General features: G+C 50.2%; 1 protein-coding gene across 6 annotated transcripts in view; it reads right to left on the bottom strand.

Moving 5' to 3' along the window:
* Positions 1–1,147: 1,147 nt before the first annotated feature.
* Positions 1,148–11,551, bottom strand: part of CABLES1 (Cdk5 and Abl enzyme substrate 1) — a 129,300-nt gene continuing 118,896 nt past the window's right edge. For all 6 annotated transcript variants that reach the window (XM_042962120.1, XM_042962119.1, XM_042962117.1 and 3 more), the window contains 3 exons: positions 7,133–7,239; positions 5,716–5,923; positions 1,148–2,505 (listed from right to left, as the gene is read on the bottom strand). In XM_042962120.1, the coding sequence (XP_042818054.1) occupies positions 2,365–2,505; positions 5,716–5,923; positions 7,133–7,239 (456 nt within the window). In that variant the 3' untranslated portion in view covers positions 1,148–2,364. The remainder of the gene's footprint in view (positions 2,506–5,715; positions 5,924–7,132; positions 7,240–11,551) is intronic.

Below are 11,551 nucleotides of genomic sequence, written 5' to 3'. Positions count from 1 at the left end.
TGGCCGGGCGTGGCTTCCCCACAGACATTTGTGCATGCGGAGAGCTGGAGAGGCATCGAAGCAAGTCTGAGGAAGCTGGGCTGGCAAGGGCTAAACCCGCCCCTTGTGGTGGAGGATGAAAGGGCAGAAACTCACGGTCTTCTAGAACAGTCTGTGGAGTGGCCTCCTCTCCACACAGACTCAGGCTCCCTGACTCCTAGTCAAAGCCCTGGGATGTACCAGATTATGGGGGCTGCTCTGGCAATGACCATCCCTTACCTCGGTCTCATCCTCCTTTACCTCCAAAAAGCTCAGGTTAAGGACAAGCAAAAAGAAGCCTTTTGACAAAAATCTTTCCTTCTTAGCACCCCTCCCAACTAAATTAAAACTCCCCACTCAACAAATCCACAGGCCAAAATAGTTTAAAACTGTCTTAAAAAAAATGGACCAAGTTCAGCTTGCTAACTTTGCTAAAAACTAAATGGCCCCCCATTCAAAAATACTGGCCTGACTTAAGACACAGGAAGGACCTCGGTGGCATGTGTTACCCTATCAGATGTCCCTCTGAGCCTGGCAGGAGATTCAAGGCAGATGGACGGTGGGGAGCTCTGTGGGCAATTTTAGATCCTAGTGGCCTTGCTCCTCAGAAAGGCTTTCCATCTGCCAGGCACTCACCAGGGAGCCGAGCAGGTGGAGAGTCTGGGGTGGCTTATCAGAGAGCAAGTGACAGACACCAGGAGGGGAAGGTCAAGAGCATGTTTACTTCAGGTGACAGACGCTCCAAACACTATGCCTCATTCCCAGTTTGCTTCACGAACAGCGGGCGCCCCTTACACGTTGGCTTAGAGATCACGTTCGTCTAGCCCTGTCTTACAACTGAATCCAGCCAAGGAAATGCTGTGGCAAAGTATTTAGTACTAAGTTCAGTTAAATCTAGGACTCTGGAGCAGGGGAGTATTCAACCTGTTCTCTCCCCAGCTGTTCCTTGAATTCCTGTCCCGTGTGGCGATTTTTTTTTTGGCTCCGCTAACCAAAGCTGTGCCCGCTCAGCTCCCCTGTCACCCGTTCTCTGGGGTGACCGGAGAAGCTCCCACTCTGTGCACAGATGGGGACAGGGGCAGGGCATGAGGTGACTGGTGACATATGCACCTACACATACACACATGTATATAGAAACAAAATATTTTAATTCTTTTTACATGGCCACAGGCTTTCTTGTCAGGTGAACTCCAGCAGGCACCTCTCGTGGCTGCGAGGGGATGGTGTGGTGACGTCATCCCAGCCAGTTCGTATAAGCTACAGTCCCCATTCGGCACAGCCAGCCTTATGTGGCAGATAGGTCGCTGCCTCCTCAGGTGACCGAACCACAGCTCAAGAGCAGTTTATCCCAGCGGTCAGAAGCCTCGAAACACCCATCATGCGTCTTACCCCTATTCTGGAATCTTATAAAACATTTATATATATATAGCACAATAAACGTGCTTATTATGCACTCTAACATAGAGTACAGGAACACACACCACGGAGCACAACCCCAGCCGTCTCCACGGTGGGAAAAGTGCGAAAGTCAAACGCATACACAAGGTGTGGCAGCAGAAAGGTATAGAGCACCACGCTCCATGCCTTTCCACACGACCCGACACCGCGAACTTGTCATCTTTGTCCCGTTGGTGGTAGGAGCAGTAACAGAAACTACGTCACCTTCTAAGGGCAGGGGATGCCAGACAATCTGGTGTGGAGCGGAGAGTGATTACGATCCAGAGCTGATCTAGAACTAACTGCTGAAGGTCAGCCTGGCTCACGACCCCAGGTGGAGGTCTGCTCTCTGGTGGGCGGGACCGGCTTTGGGGGCCGAGGGCTGACGTGATATCGGTCAGACACACACATTCTCACACTCACACGCTCCGGGGGAAAGTGCATTTCCAAGAGCTGATACGAAAATAGATTGGCACACTCTTTTGACACAGTGAGGGTATGTTTTCAAAGCGTTCCCCCAGCTGCTGCAAATTCTCTCCCCACTCTGCTCTAGAACTTTGCACTGAGTTGGACCAGGTCTGGAGAGAAGGCCCTGTACTGCACTGGCGAGGTCTGTGCATGCCCGGGAAGAACAGCAGGGAGGGGACAGCTGCAGAATGTCGCCAGGGGAAAGGCCCTGTACCATCTTACGCACCGTTCTCCCCTTCCCCCGCTGAGTAATAAACTGCTCGTGGGTCATCCCAGCTAGCCAGACCAAGACTCCCTGAAAAGTTTCCGGTACTGCCCTACACGAAAACATGTGGAGAGGAAAAAAGGCTGGTATGTCGAGTTCTATTTTTGCATTTCCAGTAGTAAGTGCTGTTCTGCAAGCTCAGAGGAAGTGGTCCCTGGCCCTTCTTAGGGCCTGTGCTAGGAGCTCTGCACCAGGCGTCTGTAATGGGGCATGACCTCGTGCTCCGGCAGATGAAGAGCAAACTCCAAGGCCACTAACACTGGGAATTCAAAGGCAATCAGTTCTCGTCTATTCAGCCGGAACTTCTCTTCCAGTTTCTGCAATGGAATGAAAGGAAACCAAGAGCATATCAGCTTTGCAATCAAAGTCCTTGCCTTTCTCCACATGTAAGCTCTCTACCCACCAGCCAATGAGTGTTTACAGAGAAACCCATTACAGGCAAGACTGTGGAGGAAGAAAGGGAGGCAGGCTTCAGCTGTACTTCCCTCTCTCAGTCCTGGTGAGAGAGGGACCACGGTCCCACGACTTCATTTACTCTCTCAGTAATCTTAGTACAAGATCAAGTACTTAGATCAAGTACATCCCACGACTTCATTTACTCTCTCAATAATCTTATAAGTTCAATGTGACATTTATGCCCACTTTACAGAGGAGAGAAAACAGGGTCAAGAGGGTAAATAGTTGAGCCTAAGGTGAAATGGGACAGTAAAGGCAACGCTGAGATACCAACTCAATTGAGATTTCAACTCCACCTGTTACAAGTAGCTTATTCAGGCTTAGAGGGAAGACTAAAAAGATCGCACATCATCTACAACAGCAATGACCACCTGGGAAGTTCAGGATTGGGTGGGCGGGCTCTATGTAGTTTGGTCCTTTCACACACGAAGACCCAAGACCTGTTGAGATCAGCTCCCTTCTAGGGTGTCACACAGCCTGAGTGTGTGCATGTGAACGGCCGGAGCACGCGGCTGTGTTTAGCTTGCACCCAGGGGCTCCCCGCTGCCACCAGAATACACACCATGAAGCACCTCAGCCACCTCCATGGCCGGGGGTGGGGGGGAGGGGAGTGCAAAGGTCAAACACACATGGTTTGGCAGCAGAAAGCACCACGCTCCATGCCTTTCCACACGACCCAACGCTGAGAATTGGTCATCTTTGTCCCATTGGCAGTAGGGGTAGAAACAAACTATGTCATCTTCTAAGGGCAGAGGATGCCAGACAATCTGGTGTGGGGCAGAGCTCAATCCACCCAGCTGTGGGCGCTGCTGGAGGAGAGATGAAGGAGAACGACCAGGGGAGGGTGGGCAGGGAAGGCCTTGTTTTTGCCAGGACACATTCTGCTCTGGCTTAACCGGTTTGGGCTTAAAAAACAAAACAAAACAAAACTCCCCCGCAGAGCCATTGGTGGCCACTGATTATAACAGGGCTGGGACCCTGTGTCAAATTAACTGCTACTGCAAATGTCAAAACCACTGCCTGTATATCCTGCATGGACACACTGTCTGGTCTATTACTCGGCTACAACTAAATGTACACAACCTCACACTTGTCAAGATTATTAGTTCAGTTAGTATCTATGTAAACCTGTTGATTCTCAGATTTAGTAACCAAAGTTCCCCTCCATGTTCCTAAAAGTATATACTATACAAGCTAGAGGATTATGCACCATTTCTTAGAAGCAGCAAAGCACTGACCTAAAGAACATTCTTTCTTCCACGGATGGATGAACGGATAAACAAAATGGGCAATACACATACAGTGGAATATTATTTAGTCTTAAAAAGGAAGGAAGTTGTAACACATGTTACAAAATGGATGAATCTTGAAGACCTAATGCAAGGAGATAAAGCCAGTCACAAAAGACAAACGGTGTGTGATTCCACTTCCGTGAGGTCCCTAGAACAGACTAGCTCAGAGAGGCAGAAAGCAGAATGTGCTGGTTGCCAGGGCCTGGGAGGCAGAGGGAGTGGAGAGTTATTGCTTAATGGGAAAAGAGTTTCAATTTTGCAAGCTGAAAAGGTTCTGGAGCTGGACGGTGGTGATGGCCACAACAATATGAGTGTACTTAATACAACTCAACTGTAAACTTACGAATAATTAAAATGGTAAATTAAAGCAAAAAGAATGCTCTTTCTTATGTGGGGAATACCTACATTAGCTTCCTTTCTGCTCTCCTTTGCCACGGAGACAGCTGCACAACTAGACATAAAGGGCATCATGTTAGGCATGTCTTGTGTGTTCTGTATTCTGAGGTTTGACATCTGGGGCCTTGCTGATCCTGGAGGCACGGCCACTTTCAGGGTCAGCCAATTCCTAGAGAGGGTGAACAACCTGCCTGGGGGCACACCTTTCATACCCAAAACAACCGATCCAAGGCCTGCACCCCAACCTTCTCTGGGCCTCTATCCACCTGCCCTAATGACGCAGGGCCAGGAGGTAAGTAGGGCGGCCCCCATGCCCTAAAGTCCACTGAAATTAGTCTAGCTATCCAGTCCTAAGCCTGCTTAGGCTGCCTTGCCTGTTCCTTCCTGTGGAAGCCAGAGTGAAGACTCCTGCCCACATTATCCCCTTCTCCCTCCGCCTCCTAACCAACCCTGGTACTTCCCCACATGGCCCCCCCAAGGTATGCTGCCTACCCCGCCAAATGCATGTTGACACCCTATCCTCTAGCATGATATTAATCGGGAGGCTTTAGGACATGGTCAGGTTGAGGAGCTGATACGTGGAGTCCTCACAATGTAATTAGTGCCCCTGTAAGAAGAGACCAGGGAGCCTGCTTGCTCTTTCTGTGCAAGGGGAGGACACTGTGAGGAGGAAGCCATCCACAAGCCAAGGAGACGACTCTCATCAGGAGATGAAGCAGCTGGCACCTTAGTTTTGAACTTCCCAGTCTCCAGAACTGGGAAAAGCCAATATTTAAGCTGCCCCGTCCATGGTATTTTGTTATGGCAGATAGAGCTAAGAGACTTCTTTTGGGAACTGTGTAAGCTAACTTTTCAATGGCAACTGTCTCCTGATCTGTTGGCTTTACTATATCTCAAATTTTCTATGAATACACTGTATTTTAAAACAGGCATTCACATATCCATCTAAGATCAAGGTTGCTTTGCTTTGATGGGGCTCTCCTTTAAAAGAAGATACTACTGAATCAAACCCATACCCTTCCCCAAAGATGAGGCAACTAAGGCCACAGGAAGCCAAGGTCTGATGGACACGCTGTGGGTCACATTGCTCATAAGTCCCCTTTCCATTACAGTGGCTTCTGTGGCTTTGAGAATAATTTCACCCCTCATGGTGTCCAAAAATTGATTTTTATGGCCAGACCCAATATGGGGGGGGGGGGGATCTTGTCAAAGTGGATCATCCCTCTGTTCTAGGACAGCCTTAGATGTGGGGCCAGACATCTGCTGCAGGATGACCTCACGGCCCTGGTCTCGCAGTGGCTACTAACAATCAGAATTCTGGGCAGGATCATTACCAGGCTCTTCCCAGGTGCTCCCTCAGCCAACAGGACTCAGGTCACTTACGTCAATTAAATGCTTGACTTCGTGTTTTTTGAGGTCACTTCCGATTTTGGCTGCTAATAGTACACATGCTCCAGCACAAAGCTTCCGGTTCTGTTTGTTTAGCTTTCCCTTGAGGGCGAGCTTCTCAAAATAGACAAAGGCCATGGCCACCGTGGGCTCCTCAAAGCCGCAGTCCTCCTGGGCAAGCTTCCGCATCTCTCGCTTTAGACTAGAGAAAGACAGGAAGAAAGGAAGATTATTAGAACTTGGGAGTTTCAGAGGACCCCAAAGATAAACATTAATCCATCCTGAAAGCATTTCCTTTTTCTCATTCCCAGAATGATGACGTGGAATCGGACTAAATCCCTAGGAGTAAGAAAATTCCATTACATGTGGGCAACAGACTTAGGCTGCTGGGGCTCTTCTCTGCTGGTGGAATTGTATAGACGATGTCAGTAAGGGACACAGAGGACCCCACTGAACCCAGGTGGTGTCTGAGAGTCTCTGGGAACTAGGAGTAGAGCTACCCAAAGGGAAAGAGGAAAACTATGATGGGGAACTATGATCATTCCAGAGAGGCACTTTCAGAAATAAATTAGGTGCTTGGTATCAACTCTGCTGAGTATCAGTCACGTTCAAGAACCATGACAGAAGAGGAGTTTAGGCTAACAGCACAACAGCCAGTGTGCTTAGGAACGCTGCCCAGCTAACGGACAAAGTGTGAAAACTTTTTTTTCTTACGTCTCTGGCTTGGAACATGCCAGAATCAAATCAGTATTGGGAGACACAGCATGTAAATATTGGCACATACTCCAACACTGTGTTGGCGTATAGTCTAGCCCTCATCACTACGCGCACTGAAAATCTGTCCTGGCACGCAGATACAACATCAGTCAGCTCCTCTCCAGCCTGGCAGATGTGGGTCACCACAAAGTCAATCCAATCAGCTGTAGGGGAAATACAGGCCTGATTTTACTTTGGCTGTTTTACTAACTGCTTAAAGCTTAAAGGTAGGGCTTGGCTGTCAACTCTTGGGTGGACGACTGTGGGTGAAGCATTACCTCAAATGCTGTGATGCCTACCTACTCTTTTCTGTTTTGTCTACATTGGAGAAAACAGGGAGTGGTAGGTTTCCTATTCTGAGTTTTCTGTAACATAACTCTTACTGAACTGATTATTCTTTCACTTAAAGAAACCACCCTCAGATGCATGTCAGAGCTCATGTCAAGAGCTCTGCCATCGGTCCTGCTTCCCTTGGCTCTCACTCATGGAAGCAAGGGTCAGCCAGCATCAGATGAGCTTCTTTTTGCTGAACATGCCTGTGTTTTATTTCCCCAGAACTACAGGAAGAACCATCATACAAAGCGTGAGCTTAACGCATGCCAAGTGAGAGTCGGAATGGAAAGGAAAGTTCAAGTGGATGTCGATCCTCACATACCTCCTTATTTTGCTGAGTGTTAATTTAATGTGAGGAAATTTCTCCTTGAAGGTCTCATTCATGTCCTTCTTGAGATCTGAGGGCTTTACGTAGTCAATGACGGTGGTCTGTAACACATCAGACAACCTGGGTCACTCATTAAAATAAGGGTTCTGGGTGGCAGTTACGTATACGTTACAGCCACCTCACAACTTCTGACACCACCAAGCAATGGGGAAGCCAAGAGGAGAGCCACAGCATGGGCCCTGTTGAACCCAAGAGCCTGAATGGGACGTGGTCTCTGGAGGTAGATGGAATCCCTGTGACAACAGGACCTGGTGACATCTGAAAACACCGGCCTCGAGCCAATCAGGAGTCAGTGTCTGGAAGGAGTGGAGCCCCTCCTTCAGTTCCTGTAGTTCAGCCTGTTAGTCATACAGCACAGTGTTTACAGCATCGAGTGTGGACCCACACACGTGGGTTCAATCCACACTTAACTAGTCGTCTGGCTGTGGGACACTTCCACAACCCCAAACATCGGGTTTCACATCTGTAAAATGAAAACGGTTAGCAGTGCCTACTTCATAGGACTACAGGAGAAGTAAAGTGCTCTGTGCGGGGCATGGCATACAGCAAGCACTCGATAAATGTTAGCTGTTATTTTTTTAACTGTGGGAAAACATACATCACGTAAAAGGTACCATCTTAAGCATTTAAAAGCGTGCAGTTCAGTGGCATGAAGGACGCTCACATTGTTTTTGCAGTCATCACTGCCATCCGTCTCTAGAAATTTCATCTTCTTGCAAAACCAAAACTGTGCACCCATTAAACAATGCCCTACCCCCCAACCCCCCACCCCAGCTCCTACTGGCAACCACCATTCTGCTTTGGACTGGACTTCTCCAGGCACCTCATTCAAGTGCGATCACACAGCATTTGTCCTTTTGTGCCTGGCTTGTTTCACTCACTATCATGTCCTCCAGGTTCAACTGCAGTGCAGGGGTCACAATCCCCTTCCTTTTTAAGGCCGAATCACATTCCATTGTGCATACTTGATGTCAGCTATGGTTAATAGTCCTTTAAACCTTGGGTTTCCTCCTCTCCCCCCACCCCACCCTTTTAGCAGGCTCCATGCCCAACGTGGGGATTGAACTTACAACCCCTAGATCAAGAGTGGCATGCTCTACCGACTGAGCCAGCCAGGTGCCCCTCCCCTCCCCCTTCCTCATCCTATCCATCCTTAAGACAGGTTCCTCCAAGCCTCTTCTGAGTAGCCAGGTCTTCCCTGCTCATCTGTGCTCTACACTGTTAACTCTGAATCAGACACAGTCTCTGGCTGGGTCTCACCAGCATCACCTCATCCCCTCTCAGGAGCGTGCTTTCAAAGGGCAGCAACAACGCACGATGCCTCTTCTGGTTGGCCATAGCCAGAGGCAATAGCCTTCGCCAGGCAAAGCCAGAAAAAGAAGAAACAGATTCTGACAAGGAGGCCCGTTCCCATGGATGGCTGCTGCCAGCCTCTTCACGGGCAACAGCCTGGCCTTTTCCAGAAGATGCGTCAAAGGTTTCCTCAATGGTTCTAACAAAAGTTGGCAACTATCTGTAAACACCTCTATTCAGGAGATGCTTGGTTGGGCAGGATGTTCATTTTTATTTTCTTCAGGATTTTAATTTTTAAGCAATCTCTACACTCAGCGTGGGGCTCAAACCCTCAACTCTAAGATCAAGAGCTGCACACTCTATGACTGAGAGGGGCCAGCCAAGCACCCCTGGATGGACAGGATTTTAGCACGGGCACATGAAATGCCTCTGGTGTCAGTCAATAAGCAAGAGGAAACAAAGAGCAAGCATGTCCAAATTCACACTGATCTGAACGGCACCTTCTGAACAGCAGCTTTGGGGACTAAAAGCAAACCAAAGCAACAGTAACTCAAACAGTTGCACTGAACTTGTTCGGAACTTTCTCAAATTCTGGGTGGAAGTAGACTTGGGGCAATGCCCAGAGTCCTTCCTTGGAGCCATGTCTTTCTGGCCCTATCAAGAAGGCTCTCCCTCAGCTGGCCCCGGGACATGCCTGTCCTGGTAGCCACCGTGTGCATCTGTGACGTGCCAGCAAGGGGCAGGGGAGTGGTGATGTGGCAGCAGTGTGCAAACATACACATGCATACGCACTTGCGTGCAGCGACGTTCTGCTGAGCAGCGAGGCAGAGTGCACGGGACTTCATGGAGGCCACTTACTGCCAAGGTCTGACAGAGAACGCTTCCCCTGTGGCAGCCCTCCAAGATGGCTTTGTCATCCCGAACAAACATCTCCTCTGGGCCGAACAGGATGTAAGAGTTCTCACTTAGGAAACAGGCAGAATGGGGAACTACGTCTGACATTCTTATCTCAAGCTGGACCCACCGGCCAATCAGCCAATCCTTCTGTTTCCTAAATACCCAGCCCCCCACCCCTCTCTTCTACCCCTCCCCAAGCATCCTGAACTCTGCGACAGCCTCTCCTACTCTTCCTCGGTGGATGAAAGCTCAAGGTTTGCTGTGACGTAAGCAGGCTCAAGCAAAGACTCATGGGCCCTTGTTGGGTACTGAAGCCCTGTGAGCCCCAAGCAAGGATATCCTAGACTGGGAAGGGGTGGTCTGGATCCTTCTCTGTGGCAACCACAGCAGCCCTGCTTTCCTCGGTCTTCTATATAGATCACACAGCACTGCTTGCTCTCTCACCAGCAGAAAAGCAGCTTGTAGGTGCGTTTCAGCCACCTCATCTCACAGATGTGGAAGCAGACGCTCAGAGGGGTGAAGGGGCAGGGCCAGCACTGGGAGCTGGGTCTCCCAGCTCGCCACACACACTGACTTCCTGTTTCCCTTCTCTATCGGGCCAAAATGAGAGCAGTGGACAGCCTGAGACTGCCAGCAGGTGGAAACGTCTGGGTGCTGGTCAGTGGCTCTGCCTCCAGCAAGCTGGGCAACTCTGAGAAAGACGTTTGACCTCCTTGGGCCTCACCTTCCCCTTCTCTGAAATGAGGGAAGAATACCTCCTGTGGCTGCTTCATAGGTTTGTTTACACTGAAGATCAAACAAAGAGAACAGAACGTACCTAAAGGACCCTGGAGAATTTTATTGAGAACACGGAAATGGGAGATGGCACAAAACAGGGTTCTGGTCCAGGCGCACAGAGTCAGGGTGTGAGGGTGGGGCCCTGGATCCGCATCACAATGTCACCCAGGTGACTTTCCTACGCATCACAGTCTCCTCCCCTGGCTAGCATCCAGGCCGCTGTCCCAGTGATTCATCTTCACATACGCTGTGGCCTAGATACCCAGCCCTCTCCTGGGACATGCCTTTTGCCATACTTTCTACTCCTTTACAGCTAGGATTCCAAATACAATTCTGGTGCTTCCTGTCCGGTGCTCCGGCACGAGGAGGCAGCACTGAAGCTGAGGCCATGCTTCTGTTGATTCTGCTGCCAAGAAAAGTCATGGCGGGAGTCCTGGTTTCCCACTCTACCGGTGTAGACCACAGCAGGGCAGCACGGATCTGAAGCCAGGGGCAGTGGCAACTTCCTAGAGGTGGAAACACCACCATGCCTGAAACCAGCAGCTGGTGTAGCTTCCCAACCAGCAACTGCGGGGTGTGTGTGGGGGTGCTGATCAAGGATGAGGCAGGGCACAGCTCCCCTGCTGGCCTGGCTCTGCAGAGTGGGCTCAGGATCATTCCTGAAATCCCAGCTTAGGCTGTCTTGTCAGCCTCCACAGTGATTCTAGAAGCTGTTTAGTGTCCTGTGATAAATCCTTTTCTTTGTAAACTTGCTCACAAGGATGCTCTTCTTCGTAGTTGAACCATAACTGATGCACACACTACATGGGGTAAGGGCAGAGCTGCTGAGTCCTCTAAAGGCCCCAATGTCCTCAGTTCCCTGGGGCACTGAGTCTTGCCCGGGGCCCTCACACACCACTTTCTGACCAGTCCTAACTTTAGAAGGACCCCATGAAGACCAAGAACCCCACTCAGCCTGCAGCCCTGGGCCCAGTCCTTTCAGGGGACACTCTTGTTTTCACGAGCAGCCCTGTCCTAGCTCTTAGGGTACAGAGCAGGGACCTACTTTTCCTGAGAGCAGGAGAAATAGACATGTGCATTTATTTCAAGGCTGGCCCTGGAGATGGGGGGGGGGGGGTCAGGGGGAGGGCCAGTGAGCTGATGCTGTGAATCCCCCAACCAGTGCCTGGCCCCTAGTGAGGGCAGCACACGGCAGCCACAGGGATGGCCAAGCCCTCGAGTTCATCTCCTAGAGCTGTAGAAGCGGCACTCTGTCACCCTGGTGGAGTTTCCAGCCATATGGCTGTGCCCTTGCCACTGTTCCCCCAGCATGGAGTGGAAAGCCTACTGGCAGCCTGGTCCTCCGCTTATTATTTGGCCGTCACTGGGCTACTCTTTGGGTCTTTT

This window comes from Panthera tigris, chromosome D3, assembly GCF_018350195.1.
Source record: "Panthera tigris isolate Pti1 chromosome D3, P.tigris_Pti1_mat1.1, whole genome shotgun sequence".
Classification (NCBI taxonomy): domain Eukaryota; kingdom Metazoa; phylum Chordata; class Mammalia; order Carnivora; family Felidae; genus Panthera; species Panthera tigris.
This window is presented reverse-complemented; position numbering and strand designations above follow the sequence as displayed.